This window comes from Dromiciops gliroides, chromosome 1 (assembly GCF_019393635.1).
Source record: "Dromiciops gliroides isolate mDroGli1 chromosome 1, mDroGli1.pri, whole genome shotgun sequence".
NCBI classification, from domain to species: domain Eukaryota; kingdom Metazoa; phylum Chordata; class Mammalia; order Microbiotheria; family Microbiotheriidae; genus Dromiciops; species Dromiciops gliroides.
Genome location: NC_057861.1, coordinates 496,078,511 through 496,101,143, shown reverse-complemented (window position 1 = coordinate 496,101,143; position 22,633 = coordinate 496,078,511). Strand labels below are relative to the sequence as shown.

Here is a 22,633-nt window from a genome sequence, read left to right as displayed (position 1 = left end):
TTGATCGGTTGTTTTTATTTTTTTAATTTTTTTTAGTGAGGCAATTGGGGTTAAGTGACTTGCCTAAGGTCACACAGCTAGTAAGTGTTAAGTGTCTGAGGTCGGATTTGAACTCAGGTACTCCTGAATCCAAGGCCGGTGCTCTATCCACTGCACCATCTAGCTGCCCCTGGTTGTTTTTATTTTAATCCATCTCAAGTGTGAACCTTTGTACTCTTCCACATGTCCCACACCTAAACATAAGGTTTAAAGTAGGAGAGGCCCTTTTCAAATAGGTTAAGCTTTATTAAAAAATAATAGGGGCAGCTAGGTGGCGGAGTGGATAAAGCACCAGCCCTGGATTCAGGAGGACCTGAGTTCCAATCCGACCTCAGACACTTGAGACTTACTAGCCGTGTGACCCTGGGCAAGTCACTTAACCCCCATTGCCCTGCAAACACCCCAAAAACCCAAAAAACAAAACAAAATAATAATAATAATAAACTATTCATTTACTACCTCAGTATAGCTCTGAACCAAATAATAATTTATTATTTACAATAAGTTTCAAGCTTTTCCACTCGAAGCAACAACATATCAAAACTCAAGTATTGTCTCTCGGGGTTTCTTACTCCTTGTTAAGACAAAAGGTAAAAAAGACGAATCCCCCCAAAGTCAAAGGAAGGTGCTTTTTGTTTGATAAAACATCTTTTCCATTCATCTCCACAGGAAGAAAGATGAAGTGCTCTGCAGAATTATCCATTGCAAGAGAAAGCAAGGAAAGAGGAGAAAATACAGGGTGTGTTGTAATCTTGGTCCTTTAGACTGCAACTTGATGAATTCTTCTTTCAGGTCTGAAAAAAAATAACATTCAGAGAATAGAAGAAATAAAATTATTGAGTCCTTAGTTTAAAAGGAGATGAAATATGAAATGTTTTCGGCAGACTTTTGAAATGGGAAATCCCTCCCACCCTCTTACTCTTGAAGTTAAGGTTATCAGCTGGGAAAGCTATTCAAAGACTATTCTCTGGGAGGAAAGAGGTGTGAATGGAGGCTACTGAGAATCATTTGGGAAGCAACTGATAGCACTGGAAGGGCCCTATCTGAATCTCACCACAATCAAAGTAAACACAGCACCCAGAGAAAAATTCAGGGGAAAGAAAGTCAACTGGTTCTTTACCCATGGGGGTGGGGAGGGAAAAGGTGAGAGTGTCAGGGGCAGAGCAGAGACTTGACTTCCTCCTACAAACTAAGTACTGGAACAAACAGGAAGAAGGGTATTATGTAAAACTGGGAGGAAGAAAGCCAGCACAGTTTGAAGGAGCAACCAAGGTGGGGGGTTCCCCTGAATAACATTAATATTCTTTTCACTGGAGATAAAGGTAATGAGATTAATGTGGGGCTGTGAGGGCTTGAAGGGAGAAAAAAAAGTGTTGCATTATTGGCATGAGAGATTTAACAAGTCACATTCCTTCTCCTCTTAACAAGAGAGAAAATCCAGATACAGAATGGTGGGGGACTAACTCCAAGTCATTGAGCCATCAGTGACACAGTTATTAACAGGAATAAAGAATGTTTTCAGGGAGAATTTATCTCCCCAAAGGTCAAAGTGGGGCAATGAATAAATTCAATATGCATTCCTGTAAGGGGCAGAGGAGCAGCTTTATGAAGCCAAATAACTCTGATCTATCTTTTCCAAATGCAGTGAACTGGAAGAAATGAGGTGGGTGCTGGTTGTCCTATTGCAGAGCACCAGAGATCACCCAGTAGCTTTGGCCAGGACAAATCAGACATTTACTTTTCACTGCCATGTTGACCATCTTATAAGACTTAATTCCTAAGAACACAAAAGTCCAGGTAATTTATTAGATGCTGCTCTGGCAGAACCATAAATAGGGATGTCTTATTACAGGCACTTCCTTCTAAGGTCCCAGACTGAAAATGCAGCACCATGAACTCTAGAGGCAAGGAATCAAGAGAGAATCTCATATATACAAAATACCTGGCTAGCAATTCGCATTTTGACTCCTAAATAAGGTGAGATGAGCACTGTAGGTATTAGCCACCTATTTTTAAGACGGGTAGGTTGGGAACAGATACTATTATTTCCATTTCCCTCTGGGAAAAGACTTGGGAGAATATTTGCCAGAAATCACAAAGTGATGTTGAGCCACAGTTGATCAATCTCCATCATCTCTATCAATAAGGATGTAAGAACGAATCAATCAACTAAAAAGAATTTATTAAGTTCCTACTATACACCAAACACTCTTTCCAAATATTATCTCATCTGATCCTCACAACAACCCTGGGAGGCAGGTGTTATTATTATCCCCATTTCACAATTAAGGAAACTGAGACTTCTGTTTAAGTGATGTGCCTAGGGCCATACAGCTAGTAGAGGTATGAGGCTGGATTAGAATTCAGAACTTCCCGACTCTTTCCAATCTGCCACCAGCTGCCTCACACATATGTATAGAGGTTAGCTCCAAGGCTAACTGTCTATTCATGACATGGTCAAATCTGTACTTTAAGAGAATCACTTTGGCAGTTATTTGGAGGATGGATTGAAATAGGGAGAGATTCTAGACAAGGAGACTGATTAGGAAACAACTATAGAATCCTAGGTAAGAGATGATGAATCTCTGAATTAAAAGTGGAGGCCATGGGGCAGCTAGGTGGCACAGTGGATAGAGCACTGGCCCTGGATTCAGGAGGACCTGAGTTCAAATCCGACCTCAGACACTTAACACTTACTAGCTGTGTGACCCTGGGCAAGTCACTTAACCCCAATTGCCTTACCAAAAAAAAAAAAAAAAAAAAGTAAAAACCATTCTCAGCTTGAGCACTGTATGAAAACAAGGGGAGGGCCAGGTTTGGTCTGTGGGTAGTAGCTTGCCCACATTTGAGAGAAAAAAGGCCAATAGAGGTAAATGATTGGCTCAAGGTCACCAGGGTAAATAAATTGGTCAAATCCAAGTCCTCCGATTCCTAATACCATGATTTTTTCCACTGTGTCATGCTGTGTATCTAGAATCTAGATTAATTTATTTGCCCATGGTCACGTAGCTCCTAAGCCTGACTATATGTCTTCTTAACTCCAGGCCCAGTATTCTTTTCTTCTATGCCATGTTTCATATCCCTACAAATTTAAGTTTAGATATAAACATTTAAACATCTGGAATGGAGGGTCTATATTTTCTTTCTTTTTTTTTTTTTTGATGAGGCAATTGGGGTTAAGTGACTTGCCCAGGGTCACACAGCTAGTAAGTGTTAAAAGTATCTGAGGCTGGATTTGAACTCAGGTACTCCTGACTCCAGGGCCGATGCTCTATCCACTGTGCCACCTAGCTGCCCCGAGGGTCTATATTTTCATGTTGATGTACTTGTGTATGTTTATACATATATATATACACATATATATAAGCACATATACATACATACATATATATGGTAAATTATTTACTATTGTGATATGTTGATGATGACAATATATTAAAGTGTTTTGGTCTTAATAAAACTACTCAGGCTTTCTTCACAAGACTTTGAAAGGTAAATTGGTTAACTCTTATTCTGACAATTTTCAAGATAAGGAAAATATCTGAAGCTCCAAAGTTAAGTGACTTATTCACAGCCACACATATAACAAAGATAGGGTAAAGGAAAGAACAAAGACTCTGGAATTCAGAGTACCTGGGTTCAAATACCACTTCTGATGGTTAATAATGATAACTAGTTTTTGTAAAGAACTTTTAAAGGCAGGTAGGTGGCACAGCGGATAGAGTGCTGGGCCTAGAGTCAGGAAGACTCATCTTCCTGAATTCAAATCTGGCTTCAGCCACTTACTAGCCATGTGACCCTGGGCAAGTCTTCAACCCTGTTTGCCTCAGTTTCATCATATATAAAATGAGCTGGAGAAGGAAATGGCAAACAACTTCAGTATCTTTCTTTGCCAACAAAACCCCAAATGGGGTCACAAAGAGCCAGACATAACTGAAATGACTCAATGACAAACAAGGTTTGCAAGACAATTTACAAATATTATCTCATTTTATCCTTACAAAAACCCTGGGTGGTATATGTTGTTATTAGTCCCAATTTACAAATTAGGGAGCGTAAACAAACAGCAATTAAGTGACTTGTACAGCATCACACAGCTAACCTGAGCCCAGATTTGAACTCAGATCTTCCTGATTCCAAGTGCATTGCTTTATCCACTGTGCCACCTAGCTGCTTCAGACCTCTGTGAACTTGGACAAATTACTTAACTTCTCTGGGCCTCAGTTTCCACACCTGTAAAATGAGGAGGTTGGACTGGATGGACTCTCAGGTCTATTCCATGTACAGATCTATGATGTATCCTTGAATCCAAATTTCCCAACTTCATGTTCATGGCTCTTTCTTTCTTTTATACTGACAGTGCTTGCCTTTCCTAGTTGGCAAATGATATACTTGTTTATTCCAAGGGAGAATACATTAAAAAGTATCCATGTTAAAAAAAAAAAAAGAGCCAGATTTGAAGCAAGATCCTGATATATAACCCAGCATGCTTTGCTCTTTGCTGTTATTATTATTACACTTACTAGCCATGTGACCCTGGGCAAATCACTTAGCCGCAGTTACCTTAAACATCCAGGACCACCTCTAGTCGTCCTGATAAATATTTTACCACTGGACCCAGATGGCTCTGGAGGAGAGATTGAGGTTGGTGACCTTGCATAGCCCTCCCTCACTTAAATCCAATTCACTGCAAGTCATGACATCACCCTGATATCACAGTCCTCTTCACAAATGAAGGACAAAGATCAGCAACAATAATGCTATAAAAATGAGTTTGAGGAATATGGGGTGGGAAGATTTGAATGAATTTAAAGAGTGAAGAGAGCAGAACCAAGAGAATGGTTTTTATAGTGATCAATGTAAGGTAGCACAAAATTAAAAGATAATAGAACTCTGATCAATATAATGTCTAGTCTTGCTTGCAGAGACCTGATCCTGAAACAGACCTTCTTCCTTCAGATGGAAGAGAGATGGTGATGTGGGCAACCTGCATATTTCTTTTGCTGAATTGCACTTTTTTGCTCCAGGGGAAGGTTTTCTTGGGGATGAGGGGGATATTGGGAAGGGATGGTAATCTTTAACAAAAATCAGAAAAGAAAGATAATGAAAAGTGGTAAGTTCTGTTCGCATTGCAAATCTCTATGGCCAGATAGTAAAACATAATGATGGCTCCTTCAATTGTCAAGAAATCCACATCTCACCTTTAATTATAGGGGAAGGGAATGTCCTGCTCAGTTTGTTCCTAGTAGAAAGTAGTGACTGAACCTGTGGTTTCACTGGCATAGGAAAACTCCTTCTACCAAAGCAGGTCTGCACATTCCCTGCATATTAGGCTTAGAGGATTGAATAGCCTAGCTATAATGCTGAAAGGTTAAGTTACTTCCGTGGCCATTGTTATACAACCAGTATTTGGCACAGATCAGCTCTCTATACTGCTACCTCTCAATATAACAGGATATATTTAAAATTTTTTTTGTTGCTCTGTCCTTTCAGTCATTTCCAACTCTTTGTGATCCCATTTGGGGTTTTCTTGGCAAAGATACTGAAGTATTTTGCCATTTCCTTCTCTAGTTCCTTTTACAGATGAGGAAATTTGGGGCAGCTAGGTGGCACAGTGGATAAAGTACCGCCCCTGGATTCAGGAGGACCTGAGTTCAAATCCGACCTCAGACACGTGACACTTATTAGCCATGTGATCCTGGGCAAGTCACATAACCCTATTTGCCTCGGTTTCCTCATCTGTTTTGTTGTTAAGTGACTTGACCAGGATCACATGGCTAGTAAGTGTCTGAAGCCAGATTAGAACTCAGGAAAATGAGTCTCAGGATGAGTGTCTCAAGCCAGATTTGAACTCAGGAAGAAGCTAGCCCAGCACTCTGTCCACTGTACCATCTGGCTTGCCCTTTTAATTATTTAAAAAGCAAATATTTTAACATTCATATATTTTCTATGTCAAAATATTTAGTACTTTCAGTCTCTCTTCAGTGATCTTAATTTGAGAATGTTTGGGGCAGGATTGGGGGGGGCTGACGCAGGAGACAAGGGGTAGAGCACTAGTTCTGGAGTCAGTGAATTTAGGTTCAAATGCTACCTCTGGTGAAAGTCACTTAAACTTTTGGGGTCCCAGTTTCCTCATCTGTAAAGTGAAGTAGTTGGAAAAGATGGCCTATGAGGTCCTTGCCAGCTTGAGATCTTTGATCTAACTATTTTATTGTTTCTCTCCTATGACCCACCCCCCCAAGCATGTATACACAACACACCTGGAACAGGTGGAGCTCATGTGGTACATAGAGGAAAGAATACTGAAATAGAATTAGGAAAAACCTGGCTTCAGGTCTTGCCTCCCACAATTACTAGTTATGTGATCATGGCCAAGTCATTTAACTTTTCTAAACTTCAGTTCCAACATCTGCAAAATGAGGACAGTTAAGTATTCAGTTTGTTAAGTTGAAATAAAAAAAGTTCAGCCTGCTTTTGCATAGATCCATTAACCCCTTACCTGAAGAATTAATTACTTAACATGTATAAATGTGGCATCAATACTCCCCATATTTAATACTTGTATGCAGGTCATCACTTAAAAAAAAAGTTTTTCTTACCACAGTTGTTTAACGTTGGGTCTCTGAAACAGTGAAGCTTCCCATAGATACACCTACAAAGGTAGCAGTCCTTGTAGACCCAGTCTCCATGGGCAAAGACACCACAGTTACTATTAAAGACAAAAATCAGGGTTTTGTTTGGGGGTGCAGAAAAATCCAGTTCCTCTTTAGATAAGAAGATATAAATTACCTTCTTACCTTTTTCGTTCGTCATGTTCACAGTGTCGCCCAACAAAGTACCTTGGACAAACACAAAAACTGCCCAGGATACAGGTCCCTCCATTTTGACAGCAGTGTCTGGTACCTGTGAGAAAGCAGTCACCAATGATCCTTCCTAGCAAATAGGCACACTTCCCAACTCCTTCACCCCGACTTTCACCCACACCTTCCCCCTTTTTTTCTCCTCCTAAATTGCTAAGGAATCTGTAAGATGTCTGACTTTATTGTCCTGAAAGGTAATAAAATTAGCTGCCTGTTAAGAGTGTTTGCTCAGTTAAGCCTAGTTTGTTTATATAGAGATTAAAAACAAACTACTAGGGATAGTCAAAAAGAGAGTCCTGACAATTCGAAAGGGAAAACAGTAAGTCTTCAATCTCTATTTAAAACAGAACAAAACAAAAAAAAAAAACTAGCTGTGATTTCAATTCCTACTATAATCATTAAACAAAAGTTTCCTAGCAGAGACCACACAAGTATTTTAATTGGCCAAACCCATTAGGAAAAAGAGAGACAGAGAGAGAGGGAGGGAGAGGATTCCCCTCACTCCATCAGTTTGAAGTTTATAACTGATTACAGCAGAATCTCTCACTTGAAAGTTTGTGATAAGCAGAGCCAGAATCTGCCATTATCTTTCTTTTGGTTGTTTGTTTTAATTACATTTTAATCACACAGCCTAGCCTGTCAGGCTTGAGAGGGAAAAAAAAAAAACATTTAAAAGCAAATGACAAGTTTTGCCCAGGAATTACTAAAGTCATTTAAAAAAAAAAATTAGGCTGACTAATTAAGGCTACAGTTTGGGTAATGCTTCTGTAGGGGTTCCTTTTCAGTCTTTATACTGTATTCGTATTTGAACTCTCTCCTCAGGTTCTCCCACTTCCTTTTAAAACAGACCAAATTAGTTCATGTGTTGCATTGTTCCTTACCATCTCTAAACCCAACAAAAGGAATAAATGACCCGGAATGGAGCTGTCTGGGGCTCTCAGAACTCCTGTTCAGGTCTCTGACGATATTCAAAGAAGTGTTATGATTTGGGAGCTGTTGCTTTTGGGCTGTTGAATTGATTTGTTCTCTTCCAACGCCTTTTGGTTTCTCTTTTTGATCAAAACCTTTTTAAAAGAATTAGAGAAATGAGATAATGATAACAGGTAAAAGCACAGATTTTCAAGATGTATAATAAAAATCACAAAAGATTATCAGTAAGTTGCTTCTTACCATTTCCCAAGTGGATGGCCTGTAAGACCAAAGTGATGACAAAAAGAAACCTGAAAATAAAAGCAAACTTTCAAGTGAAATATTTTTTAAAAAATTTACATATTACATTTTAAAATTAAATTTAAATTTTAAGAAGTGAGATAAATGAACAAACAATAATTTGTACTTCATAAAATCTATTTCCACAGACAATATCTATTTAGACCAATTTATCATTTGCAGACTGATTTAAGTTGAATTACCTCAAAAATTCATGAAAAGTTTATGAGAAGTGAGAAAAAATTGCATTTTACTGACTAGGAGGACTATTCGTTGTTGTATAATGACTTATTGTTGTGTTCCCTTTAGCATCCTCAAGACTTATATGACATTAGTCCTTACCTGGCATGATCTGTCCAGGCCATTTTCTTAAGGCCACAGCTGCTAGGAATTGCGTGATCCTCTCCTGCCTCAGTCTCCGACTGTCTTTTCTCTTAGCTGATTAGAATTAGGTTTCCAAGGTGAAGTTTCCAGAGGGTTCCCACTCTTAAGCTGTTATTGTATATGAAGGCATCTTCTTTACTCCAGACTACAGGGCTTATGTATCCTGAAACACAGGGAGACTCTACAGGCACCCAAGAAACTTTCTTCTTTCTGCCTGCATCATAAAGACCTAGGTCGGATCATCTCTAGGTCTGCAGCTTTCAGTTCTTTAGATCAGGTACTGAGGCTGACAGGCAGTGATCATCACCGTCCATCTATCTCCCTCCCCCCAAATAACACAAAGCTTACAGGAGGAGGTGGGGCAAATATCTCATAGGCCCATCCACATTCAGCATTCTCACTCACAGTATTTACAAGTCAGACAACACTAAGCAATGCTAAATTCTTTATTTTCAAAAAAAAGGAAAAACTGGCTATGGAGAAATTGAAATTATGTGGTATTAATGTCAGATTACACAAAACAATACTAAATTCTTCATTCAAGAAAAGTAAAAACTGGCCATGGAAAAATTTAAATATACTATGTTAACGAATCAGAAAACGCTAAGCTATATTAAGTTCTAAAAAGGAAAGGAAAACTGGCAATGAAAATTCTCAAAAACATATACAATATAGGGTAGCTAGGTGGTGCAGTGGATAAAGCACTGGCCCTGGATTCAGAAGGACCTGAGTTCAAATCCAACCTCAGACACTTGACACTAGCTGTGTGACCCTGGGCAAGTCACTTAACCCTTACTGCCCTGCAAAAAAAAAAGAAAAGAAGAAAAAAAAAGAAAAAAAAAGCATATACATACACAGGAAAGAAGCAGTCTAATGAAGGCTGGACCTGAAATTAGATTCAGCTCAGCCACCCAGCTGTTTGACTTAGGCAAATAACTTCAACTCTTGCATATCAGTTTCATCATTTGCAAAATGATGATAATATTCGAATTACTTACCTTTCATTATAGTGAGGAAGATGCTTAGCTAATCTTAAAGTGTTGGATAAATGTGCTGAAACAGTAATTAGAATTTATTGGAGGAATGTAGAAGAATAACTTTCTTGTTGCATATTTTGTAGTGCTAAACACTTCTGTGAGCTTTTTTTTGGCCTGAAAAGACTAAAAAAAAAGTAAAGAAAATGTTGCTTCAAGCAAATCAACTCCTATATTTAAGCTGTGTGTGATACGCACACACAATTTTGTATTAGCGGCTTTTAAAAAAACATACCTTTTGATCTTCCCATCAATATCACTAAAATAAGATTTGTGAGTTTGTATTACTGTGATAGAAGTATTATCTAGAAGACAGTGGTGTGACAAAGCTATTTCCTTAGTTCTCTACTCAGAGGTGTGCTTCAACCAGCTCTTACTGGCTTAGGAATGCTGATTGTTAAATGTTCAGTGTGAGCATTTACACTTCAGAACTTGTCAAATGCTACACATTGGGGCTTGATTTATTATTTCATTAATTGTTTAAGAAAGTGGGCTGATTAAACTTTAAAATATTTCACGTACACCTCCCCCCCCCAAGCTGGTATATGCTCCAGTGAAGTACAATGCTTTAAAATATATATGTAGATTATATATCTACATCTATCTCTATTTACCTAAAGTTATAATATTCTTATGCTTGAAGGGGAAGACTGCCCATTCCAGTAGAATTCCCTTATCTCTAAGGAAGGAGAATAGTACTTTGGCTGAGGGAGCAGAAGTAGAAGAAAAGTTAAGAATTTTAAAAGCTATTTGTTATTGAAAGCAGCAAAATAGAAGTTTCTCTAAATCCCCCACCCAGCATTTTACTGTAGATGTGAAGGGTGAAATGAACCCCAGGACTTCAGAGCCCATTGGAAAGTATAAAGCCCTATACAAATGCAAGGTATTGTTATTCAGCCAACTTTATTTCTCTTGTGGCCTTGGGCTTGAAATCCTAAAGATTGAGGGAGAGTTCTTTGTTGTTTTAACAGACTGAAGAACTCAGCAAATTTAACCCCAAATGAACTAAAACTTTTAAGTGTCAAATCCAAGTTCTTTGTGCGTTAAAAAGACCTTTAAAATCTATGGAATGCCAAAGTTATTGCTAAAGTCATGGTAAAATAATGAGAACCTCCTAAGCACCTTTGTTAGGAGCATAGATTTTTGAACTATAATGAAAGATAATTCTTTGCAAGATCCTTGTGAAGTAGGTCAGCAATTGTAACACAGAGTTGCAACTGACTTCTAAAAGTCATTTAGTCCAACCTCCAGTTTAATTTTGTGCTGTCCCTGACAGGTGGACAGTTTTTTATGTGAACCTTTAATTTCTTTATTTGCAACATGAGTATGAGTATCATGGGCAGGGTAGCTAAGTGGCCCACTGGATAGAGCACCAAACCTGAAATCATAAAGACATCTTTCTGAGTTTAAATTTATCCTCAAACACTTACTAACTGTGTGACCCTGGGCAAGTCACTTAACCCCATTTTCCTCAGTTTCCTCATCTGTATAATGATCTGGAGAAGGAAATGGCAAACCACTCTAGTATTTTAGCCAAGAAAACCCCAAATGGATTCATGAAGAATAGGACACAATTGAAGTGATTGAACAACAAACATGAATATGATTATACCTTAGAGGTTAGCTCAGTGCCTCAGTAAGAATACATGGTAATGGCTTCTTAAATGTTGCAATGCAATCACTTTTTTTGTTGTTGTTGTTGGGCAAGGAGGGCCAAGTGACTTGCCCTGGGTCACCTGGCTAGTAAGTGTCAAGTGTCTGAGGTAAGATTTGAACTCAGGTCCTCCTGAATCCAGGGCTGGTGCTTTATCCACTGAGCTACCTAGTTGCCCCAATCACTTTTTTTTTTAAGTTGAGAGGGTGATCAGGATTGAAGAGAATGAACAGAGCACCAGGCTCCATGAAAATAAAGACTCACTCTTAGAGAAGCAAAATGAATCCATCAAATGTTAAATCCTATTTGGTAATCGGAGTTTTTGACAACATGGCTCCCTCCTACCTTTCCAGAATTCTTTTATTTGTGTGTGTGTATGTGTAAGGCAATTGGGGTTAATTGACTTGCCCAGGTCACACAGCCAGTAAGTGTTAAGTGGCTGAGGCTGGATTTGAACTCAGGTCCTCCTAACTCCAGGGTTAGTACACTGTACCACCTAGCTGCCCCTCATAGTTCTTATACCTTATTCCCTCCCCCTATCTCTCATGTACTCTGAGATCCAGTGACACTGGCCTCTCAGCTGTTCCTCAAACAAGACTCTTATGTTTCTAGACATTCCCCATGCCTGGGATGCTCTCTCTCCTCACTTCGGCCTCTCTGCTTCCCTGGATTCATTCAAGTCCCAGTTAAAATCCCACCTTCTACAGGAAGCCTTTCTTTGATGATCCCTCTTAATGCTATTGAGTTCTCTGTTTACTACTTTTTTTTCTTTCTGCTGGGCAATGAGTGTTAAGTGATTTGTCCAAGCTCACACAACTAGTAAGTGTCAAGTGTCTGAGGCTGGATTTGAACTCAGGTCTTCCTGAATCCAGGGCCAGTGCTTTATCCACTGCACCACCTAGCTGCCCCTGCTACTGAATTTTCTATGTTGATTTCTAAATTTATCCTATCTTTATTCTTTTTCTAAGTCTTTGATTTCTTGTTGTCTCCCCTATTAGATCATGACCTTGAGAGCAGGAACAGTCTTTTGGGTTTCTTTGTGATATAGTGGGAAAATGGGGTACGGGTTGGGGTTCTTGGGAATTCCTCTTTAAAGAATTACACCCTCTTGCACACAAAACTTAGAACAAGGTGATAGTTTATTTGGGAGCAAGGGAAGGGAAGGGTGGGGGGAGGGAAACCATGAAAGAAATCCTTGGACTTTTCATGGGGAGATTTGGCACAAAGCACATGGCTCAGAGGTACCAAATCTCCTCGAACAGGAGACTGGAAGGTACTTTTATAGAGGCCTGATGGGGGTGGACCATCTGCCTGTGGAAAGTTCCTTTAATGAAGGTGGACCATCCCCCACTGGTGGTAGCTGGGGGAATTGGGTGAGGAGTGGAGGATCATCCCCCACTAGTAGTGACTAGAGGAATTGGGTGAGGGGTGGCTACGGATCCCTCTTCAGGACACAAAGGCTGCAGCCACACCCAAATTTATCTCCCCAGGGTAAGGGAGACTAGAATGAAGGGTAGGAATCCCAAGCTAGCTCAGTCGGATTTGGTTCCTCTAGGCGTTATCTGTCCTCTGGTTTAGTTTCTCAAGGAGAAGATTCCTCGGTGTGCCCCAGAGAAATTCTGGGGTGCTCTGCGCCCCATGACATTTGTAAATGCAGAGCTTAGCATGGTACCTGGCAATCATAGGTATTAGATAAAAGTAGTTGTAGTAGTAGTTCCGTGTTCATCCTTGGAAAGAGGACCAATGACATCATCATGTTGGGGTTAAGGTTCGACTGTAGCTAATCAATCCAATATGAGCTCAGAAGATTTTACCACAGGTGGGGCATAAATATTCCATTTGAACATTTGCTCATCTCACATTTTCTTTGTGCATTTTACATTTCCTTTGTGCTTTGCTAATAGAGCACAGTGCCTGTGTTGATGCAGGCATGCCGTGCTGGGTGTTCCTGTGGCAGCCTCTCCCATGTCTCTCATTGATGCCAAAGCCCTTCTGAGAGATCCTGAGAATGCCCTTGTGCTGCTTCCATTATGATTATTAAAGGCTTGTTGACTGGCTAAATCAGCAATGCTTGAGTTCCATTGCTCCAATTGACCACAAGATCAATTAAAGAGTTCTATTAACATTTACTAAGTGTACAATGTATATAAAAATATGTGTTTGGTACTGAAAGGGAAGCAGCTAAATGTTGTGGGAAGAACATTGGTTTGCTTGCTATCTGTGTGACCTTGGGCAAGTTATTTAATCTATTTGGGTCTCAATTTTCCCAGCTTTAAAATGAGAAGTTAGGATTAAACGGCTATGTAAATGTAAACTATTGTGGTGATGGTTTTATCCTAGTTATGTGGGAACCTGTATCTCCAGTCCAGCCTCTGCTCTCCTGCTCCCCTCCTCACCGCAATCATAAACTCTTTTTTTTTTTTTTTTGCAGGGCAGTGAGGGTTAAGTGACTCACCCAGGGTCACACAACTAGTGTCAAGTGTCTGAGGGTGGATTTGAACTCAGGTCCTCCTGAATCCAAGGCCAGTGCTTTATCCACTGCGCCACCTAGCTGCCCCTATAAACTCTTTGAAAAGGCTCTGAATCTCTTTGTATGCTCAGAACCTTGCAGTGTTTCTTATGAGGTAGGAAAGTAGGGTTTTAACCAGTGATTGTTCAATTGAAAAAATTTTTTAAAATATCAATAGTACTCTCTTTCATGGGTTACAGAGTAATAATAATACTTTAAAACATGTTTTGATTTGAAGTAATAAGAAAGTTCCTACTCACAAGTCACTTAGTAATATTGTTGACCAATTTTGATTGTTCTTATAACTTTTTTATTTTTTAGTGAGGCAATTGGGGTTAAGTGACTTGCCTAGGGTCACACAGCTAGTAAATGTTAAGTGTCTGAGTCCAGATTTGAACTCAGGTACTCCTGATTCCAGGGCCCGTGCTCTATCCACTGCGCCACCTAGCTTCCCCTGTTCTTATAACTTAAGAGACAGCATTGAATATGTAGTGAAAACATTGATCTTAGAATCAAGGAGACCTAAGTTCAAATTCTGTGTCAGATATTTGCCAGCTATGTGACTCTATACAAGTTATTTAACCTTTTAGGGATTCTGTTTCCTACTCTACAAAGTGGAGATAAAGAAAATGAATGATATAGCATTTAAAGTGTTTAATATGTGCCGGGCAGCTAGGTGTTTCAGTGGTTAGAGCCCTTTGAGCTCAAATCTGGACTCAGACACTCAACTAGCTATGTGACCCTGGGCAAGTCACTCTGTTTACCTTAATCCACTGTAGAAGGAAATAGCAAATCACTCCAGTATCTTTGCCAAGAAAACACCATAGAAGGTCATAGAGAATTGAATGCCACTTAACAACTGAACAACATCAACAACTGATATGTTATCCCAGGCCTTGTGCTAAGGGTGGGAGTCACAAATCTTTACTTTCAAGGACCTGACAGTCTAATAGAGAGAGACAAGACCTGGAGGAAGGTTCAAGCGATAGAGAAAATAGGAATGTCTGGTGGTCTAATGGGTGCAATAATAGTTCACATGATGGAGCATGTTTGTCTAGATGGCAAGTGATCCCCTCTGCTGTATAGAGGGAGATGAGGATGATATACAAACACATCTTTAATGTCACATTTGTTGATAAATCCATATACATTTTTAGCACAATAATATTTAAACTATTTACCTCATAAGCTTGTTATGAGGAAAGGGTTTTGCTAACTTTAAAGTTCTATAGTTGGGCAGTTGGTTAGTCAAGAAACCTTTGTTAAGCACCTACTATATACCAGTGCTAAAAACTAGGGATACAAAAAGGCAAAAACCCCCCCAAAATAAAAAAAACAAACAAACAGGCCTTGTTCTCAGGGAGAACATGCAGAGTAGATGGGAGATAATTTTAGCAGAAAGACTCTAGGGATGTGTGTGTGTGTGTGTGTGTGTGTGTGTGTGTGTGTGTGTGCGCGCGCGCGTGCTAAGCAGTTTTTAATTATTATCTCATTTGATCCTCATGACAATCCTGGGAAGTAGGTGCTATTATTATCCCAATTTTACAGATAAGGAAACTGAGGCAAATCAAGGTCATACAGCTAGGTCTGCAGATGAATTTGAATTCAGGTCTTTACTGACTCTAGGCTCTGTGCTCTATCTACTTTGTCACATAGCTGCCCCATAATAGTATTAGTATGACTGTACTAATATGTTATATACATTATAAGACATTCACAAAAATAAATTTAAAATCTGAGAAAAATAAAATAAGTGACATTTTAAAATATATTACATATAGCTAGGCGGTACAGTGGATAGAACATTGGACTCAGAGTCAGAAAGACATGATTTCAAATTCTGCCATAGCTACTCACTAGCAATGTGACCCTGGGCAAGTCACTTAACTTCTGTCTTCTCAGTTTCCTCATCTGTAAAATGGAGATAAGAATAACACCAACCTCCCACAGTTAATTTAACCACTCTGGACTACGGGATGTTTCTCACATGTAAAACTCCATATTTGGACTTTGCCTTTGCATTCGCATCCCCATGCCTGGAATGCTCTCTCTTTCTCTTCACTTGTGCCTCTTAGTCTCCCTCACTTCCTTCGGTTCAAATGGTGACTGTTATATCCTCATTGAGAGGAGAACATTTGGGGCAGCTAGGTGGTGCAGTGAATAGAGCACCAGCCCTGGAGTCAGGAGGACCTGAGTTCAATTCTGGCCTCAGACACTTGACACTTACTAGCTGCGTGATCCTGGGCAAGTCACTTAACCCCAATTGCCCCACCTAAAAAAAAAAAAAGATAACCCAAATGAGAGGAGACCATTACCCATTTCCTCACAATGTACACATACATATATATCTAGCATAGTGCCTGGCACATAATAATTAATTGATACATGTTTATTGATGGATTCATTTAAAAAAAATTTTTTTTTTTTTAGTGAGGCGATTGGGGTTAAGTGACTTGCCCAGGGTCACACAGGTAGTATCAATTGTCTGAGGCTGGATTTGAACTCAGGTACTCCTGAATCCAGGGTCGGCGCTCTATCCACTGCGCCATCTAGCTGCCCCTATTGATGGATTCATAGGATGAATTGAGTCAGTTTCAAATTGGACTCACTCTATTGTGTTTGGACCAGACCAAATTACATGGTCTGTTTCCTTCCCCTTCACTTCTTACTTGACTCCAATATTGTACTCAGATAAAATCAGGTTTAATTGCCAGTGACTTGAGAGCCATATTTGTGGGAATTCTAGTGAACCCTCTCTACTTTGTCTTGGTGGTTTGTCTTAGAATTTCTAGGCAGAGTTCTTTGCCTAAAATTAGATTAGTTCTTTGTTTTGTTTTAAGTAATAGCTAATAGAGCAACCTTTTTGTCCCTCTACTGAGGTCTACCCATAACTGAAACAGCATGGGATTCCTTATGTATAAATGGAAATTTCAAGAGACATTCATAAAGGCATAGTTGATAGAGGGATGGAGAATGTAGGCAGTGAGGTAACATAATGGATATAGCACTGTGCCTAGAGTCAGGAATACCTGAATTTAAATTTGAGCTCAGATAGTTGCTGGCTCTGTGACCCTGGGCAAGTCATTTAACCTTAGTTTCCTCCACTGTAAAATGGGGGTGATAATAGCACCAGCCTCCTAGAGTTGTGAAGATCAAAAGCAATCACATTCATAAAGCCTTTATAAAAAGTAGGTACTGAATAAATGCTACTGATAATTATTTTTATTAGAGTACTATAATCAGTAACATTAAAGTTCAGCTCTTGTCTCTGGCACTTACCAACTATGTGGCAATGAGCAAACCATTTAATCTAGCACAACAGCATGGTATAAGGGAAAGAGTGTTGATCTGGAGTTTGAGGACTGAGGTCTGACCTGTTATTAACTGTGAAATCTTGAGGAAGTGGCTTAGCTTCCCTTGGCTGTAGTTTCTTTATCTGTAAAGTGAGAGGATTTGACTAGATAACCTCTGAGGGCCAAAATAGCACTGAAATCTATGAATTATAGAATAGGTAGCAATAAATTCTTAGGTTGTTAGAGGTTACGTATTTCTTAGTTTACCCCAAAGTGATGTTTTACTGGAAAATATGCTGTAGTCTGAGATTCCTTGGCTTAAGCATGATGGTAAGAAATAAAAAATGCATCAAAATGGCCATATGGGTGACCTTAGATAAAATACTACATCTCTTTGACCTCCACTTGTTCATTTGAAAAATGGGAAAATTTTAAGTGATGATATGAAACCCAGGTCTCTCTCAATTCTAAATTTGGTATTCTCTCTGTGAAATCACATTGTGCCTACCTTTGGAATATATTCATTCCACAGAGATTGGGTGAAGTGGATTTCAGTGAAGCCAAATAAAAACAATACATATTGTAGTATTATTTTGTGCAAAGAGAATCAATGTGCAGTGGTGGATGCAGAGTTGGCCTCAAAGGTCTAGATTTAGTTCTAGAACTAGTTCCCAGTTCTAGGCCTGCCTGTCACACATCCAGGCTGTATGACTCTGACCAAGTCACTTAATCCCCAGGCAATTTCCTAATACTATAAGTTGCTGACTTGCATTGGTAGAAAGAATTGCTTATCTGGGAGTTCTCTATGCCAGTGAACTCACAGCTATAACCCCTACATTCTGTGCAAGGTGGTTGTTGTTGTTTTAACTTTATTTTATTTTCAGTTCTGAATTCTCTTCCTCTCCCTTCCCCTTCCCCTACCCACTGAGAAAGCAAGAAAAAACAAAACCTATTACACACACACACACATACACATTTACATATACACATCTATACATATGTGTGTATATATACATACTTGTATATATGCCTATATAAATGTATATATGTATACACACACAGCACAATATATAAATACATATACATATTTACACATACACATCCTTGTATGTGTGTATATATATGTATGCCTATATAAATGTATATATGTATACATAAACATACACAATACATAAATACACACACATTCACACACACACACACACACACACAAGCAAATTCCCACATTAGCTATGTCCAAAAAGAAAGCTTCAAGCTATAGTTAGGCTCTCTCACCTCTTTTGGGAGGTAGATAGAATGATTCATCTTGAATCCTCTGGAACTGTGCTTGGTTCCATTGTGTTGATCAAAGTTCACAAGTCTTTCAATGTCGTTTACCTTTAACGGCATTGTATGAATTGTTCTCCTGGTTCTTGTGCAAGGTTTTATGTGAGGCATTTTAGTCCACTTAGAATGTTTTGATATAGAAGTGACATTGAACTTGGGAATTTACCTGGATTTCAATCTTATAAGTGCTGTGACTTTGGACAAGTCTGAACATCACTGAATATCACTGAGTTTCCATTTCCTTATTATAGAAATTCGGGTAATAAAATACCATCTTTATCTGTCAAGTGGTTTTAAACAAAATAAACCCCCTGACCACATCGGGAATTCCTATTGAAAGAAATTTCTATTGAAAATTATTTTATGATGTAATGTATTAACACATTATCTATTTTGTATATTTAAATAATCTATACTGTAACAGGGGAACTGGCCAATTGGAAACCTGTTCCCAGAGCGTGGACATATAACCTAGAAATAAGCCAAGTGGGAATCTTCTGGAAAATCATGATGATGATGAATTTTCCCAGATTTGGAGCATGCCTAAGTATTTTGACTTTTTCTGGTCCACTTAAGAAGGATTTAAAATACTAAGTTATATATACTAGAATATATCTAGGTATATCTAAATGTAATAACATAGAAAATATACATTATATATATCATTTATATGTGTATGTATATATTTTATCTATGTTTGATATATGTATAAAATCTAATTATATGTCACAAATAAATTATTTTTTTAAAAGAGAGGCCTAGAGGGGCAGCTAGGTGGCGCAGTGGATAAAGCACTGGCCCTGGAGTCAGGAGGACCTGAGTTCAAATCCGGCCTCAGATACTTGACACTAGCTGTGTGACCCTAGGCAAGTCACTTAACCCTCATTGCCCCACACCTAAATAAATAAATAAATAAATAAATAAATGAATAAATAAATAAATAAATGAATGAATGAATGAATGAATGAATGAATGAATGAATGAATGAATAAAAAAAATTTAAAAAAAAAAAAGAGAGAGGCCTGTTTGATTGGCTGCTGAACCTGAGAGGCAGACATAAGATACTTTGGGGGCAACTCATCCTTCCTTCCTGCCTGGATGGTTCCAATGAAGAAATAACATACTGTAAACTCCAGGGTGGGGAGAGATTTCAGTTAGCCAGTTACTGAACATTTATTAAGTGCGTAGTATGTGCTAGCACTAGGGATAAAAAGGCAAAACAAAAAACAAAAACATAAACAGACCTTTGTTCTCAAGGAGTACATGCAGAGTAGATGGAAGATAATTTTAAAGGAAAGACACTAGGGATGTGTGTGTGTGTGTGTGTGTGTGTGTGTGTGTATGTTGGGAGGCAGTCAGGAAGAGGGGTTGGGTAAGACCTCCTGCTGAAGGTGGGATATGAACTAAGTTTATGAGGAAGGCAAGGAAACCAGAAGGTAGAGATGAAGATGGAAAACATATTCCTTGTATAATGGGCTGGGATCAGGGAACTGGCACATCCCCAGAGTGTATCCACATATTCAGTTGATGCAAATTCCCCATATGGACTATGGACAGGGTTGAGGAGTCTGAGTTGTGATGATGTGTAATGTGAGTGTCTTGGAGAATCTGTGGAATATGCTAAACATTCTGTAACTGGTTTGGGTCTATTAGCCACATGGTGGAAAGCAGAGTTTCTGATTTTCTGCAGTTATAGAACAGGAACCAGGGACACCTTCAAAGGACCCTAACTAGACTTGGCTCTCTCTTGGTGGGTCTCTGCTCTTAGCTTGACTATTTTGCTGATGGTATCAGGTGAGAGAAAATGCTGAAAAGGGAGAGACCTTGGGCACTTTGCCTTTGAGGCCATGTGGACTTTTGAGAAAATGCCTCTCTTCTTAGCCTGTCCTTAAATTTATTCTTTCATTTCACATAAATATAATTTTCAAGTTCTGATTCTATAAGTTTTGAAGTATCAATAGAATGAGCCTCCAAGATTCTGAAAGTCTGGGAATATAGGAGTTTGTGAGTCAGAGTCCATTCTGGGTTTTATAGCCAGTCATGTATCAATGCCTTATGGATCAAGGAGTGACCTTTGAGGGGGGCTGTTAGGTGGCACAATGGATAAAGCACCAGCCCTGGATTCAGGAGAACCTGAGTTCAAATCCAGCCTCAAACAATTGACACTTACTAGCTGTGTGATCCTGGGCAAGTCACTTAACCCTCATTGCCCCACAAAAAAAAAGAAAAAAAGGAGTGACCTTTGGGGGTGGCTTTTGGGAACAAGATCCTTGTTAGCTGAGAAAAGGACTCATTCAGTTGTGACAGTCATATTGCATTTGTTTGTTTTGTTTTGTTTTTAGTGAGGCAATTGGGGTTAAGTGACTTGCCCAGGGTCACATAGCTAGTAAGTGTTAAGTGTCTGAGGTCAGATTTGAACTCAGGTCCTCCTGAATCCAGGGCTGGTGCTCTATCCACTGTGCCACCTAGCTGCCCCCAGTCATATTGCATTTGAATAAGAACTTGGTAGGACCAAAATTATATGAAACTACTAATACTGATCATTGTCCCCAGTGGCAGAGATAGTATAGGAGAGACTGTGTCCCCAAGGTAGGTTGGGGAAAAATATTTGTACATTTGTTTTTGTTATATTTCCAAAATAAATATCCCTTTGTAAAAATTAATTTGTGTTAAGCAGTTAATTAGAACTGGCCCATTAGTCATTGGTGGAAGGAGCAAAACCAGTGGGGGCTTGAGAGTATAGCTTTAGAGGGGAACATATATCAGCCTGATTCTGGGATAGTGGAACACAGCATATTTGTCATAGGCATTGGGGATAGATGATGTAAAGGCATGGACATAGGAATTGGGGCATGCTGTGTAAGGAATAGAAACTAGGCCAATATGGTTGGATTAAAGAGTTCCTGGAAAGAATCAGTTTATGAAGTGCTTCAATTGTGAAATAGAAAATCTATTTCATCTTAGAGTTAATAGGGAGCCACTGGAGTTTGTTGAGTAGAAACGTACAGCATGGTCAGACATAACACTTTAGAAAAATTATTTTGGCAGCTGAATGAAGGATACATTCGAGTGGGGAGAGACTTGAGACAGGTAGAACAATTACAAGACTTTTGCAATAGTCCAGGCAAAGAGGTAATGAGTCACTTGAACTCTGGTGGTGGTTGGGTCAATGGAGAGAAGGGGATGTATAGAAGAGATGTGAAGTTAGAAATACCAAGATTTGGCAATGGATTGAATATGTGGGGTGAGAGTGAGTGAGAAGTCAAACATAATATTAAGGCTGTGAGCCAGCCTGAATGGGAGGATAGTATATCCTTAACAGTAATAGGAAAGTTTAAAAGAGGGGGGACTTTGTGAAAATATACTAAATTCTATTTTAGACATGTTGAGTTTGAGATGCCTGTGGTACATCTAGTTTCAGATATTCAATTTTTACTAGTACTTTATTTTTTAAAAATTATATGTAAAGACAACTTTTGGCATTCATTAAAAAAAATTGAGGGCAGCTAGGTGGTGCAGTGGATAAAGCACTGGCCTTGGATTCAGGAGGACCTGAGTTCAAATTCAGCCTCAGACAATTGACACTAGCTGTGTGACCCTGGGTGAGTCACTTAACCCTCATTGCCCTGCAAAAAAAAAAAAATTGAGTTCCAAATTTTTTCCCTCCCTCCCTCCCTTCCTAAGATGTTAAACAATTTTATATAAGTCATATGTATGCAATCCAACAAAACCTATCTGTGTATTGATCAAGTTGTAAAAGAAGAAACAGACCAAAAGAAACAAAAAAAGAAAGAAAGTGAAAATAATGTGTGTTGATTCGCATTCATATTCTACCAGTTCTTTCTCTGGAGATGGATGGCATTTTTCATCATGATTCCTTTGGAATTATCTTGGATCATTGTGTTGCTGAGAATAGCTAATTCATTCTCAACTGATCATCACACAATGTTGCTGCTACTTTGTACATTGTTTTCCTGGTTCTGCTCACATCACTTTGTATCACTTCATGTAAGTCTTTTCAGGTTTTTCTGATAGTTTCAGATATTAAAAGGCAGTTGGTGATATAGCAGGGAAGAGGATAGGGTTATATATAAAGACTGGGAATCATGTGCATGAAAATGACAATTGGCCCTAAGGGAGGTGTTGAGATTGCTAAATGAAATAGTACAGAAAAAGAAGAGAAAAGCACCCTACAAAGAGCATTAGGGTATACCTAAGGTTGATGCAAATGATAGTTGAAGATCCAGAAAAGGAGATTGAGAAGGAGCAGCCAGACAGGTAGGAGAATGAAGAGAGAGCAGTGTCAGAAAAACCAAGAGGAGCTC

At 39.0% G+C, this 22,633-nt stretch overlaps 1 protein-coding gene across 1 annotated transcript; it reads right to left on the bottom strand.

Annotated features, from left to right (window-relative positions):
- Positions 1-1,665: 1,665 nt before the first annotated feature.
- On the bottom strand, positions 1,666-8,473 carry LOC122750804 (cryptic protein-like). The gene is given in 7 exon segments (XM_043997626.1): positions 1,666-1,736; positions 1,739-1,816; positions 6,639-6,748; positions 6,837-6,942; positions 7,781-7,963; positions 8,070-8,119; positions 8,451-8,473. Coding segments are annotated over 7 exon segments (621 nt in total).
- Between the last annotated feature and the right edge of the window lie 14,160 nt (positions 8,474-22,633).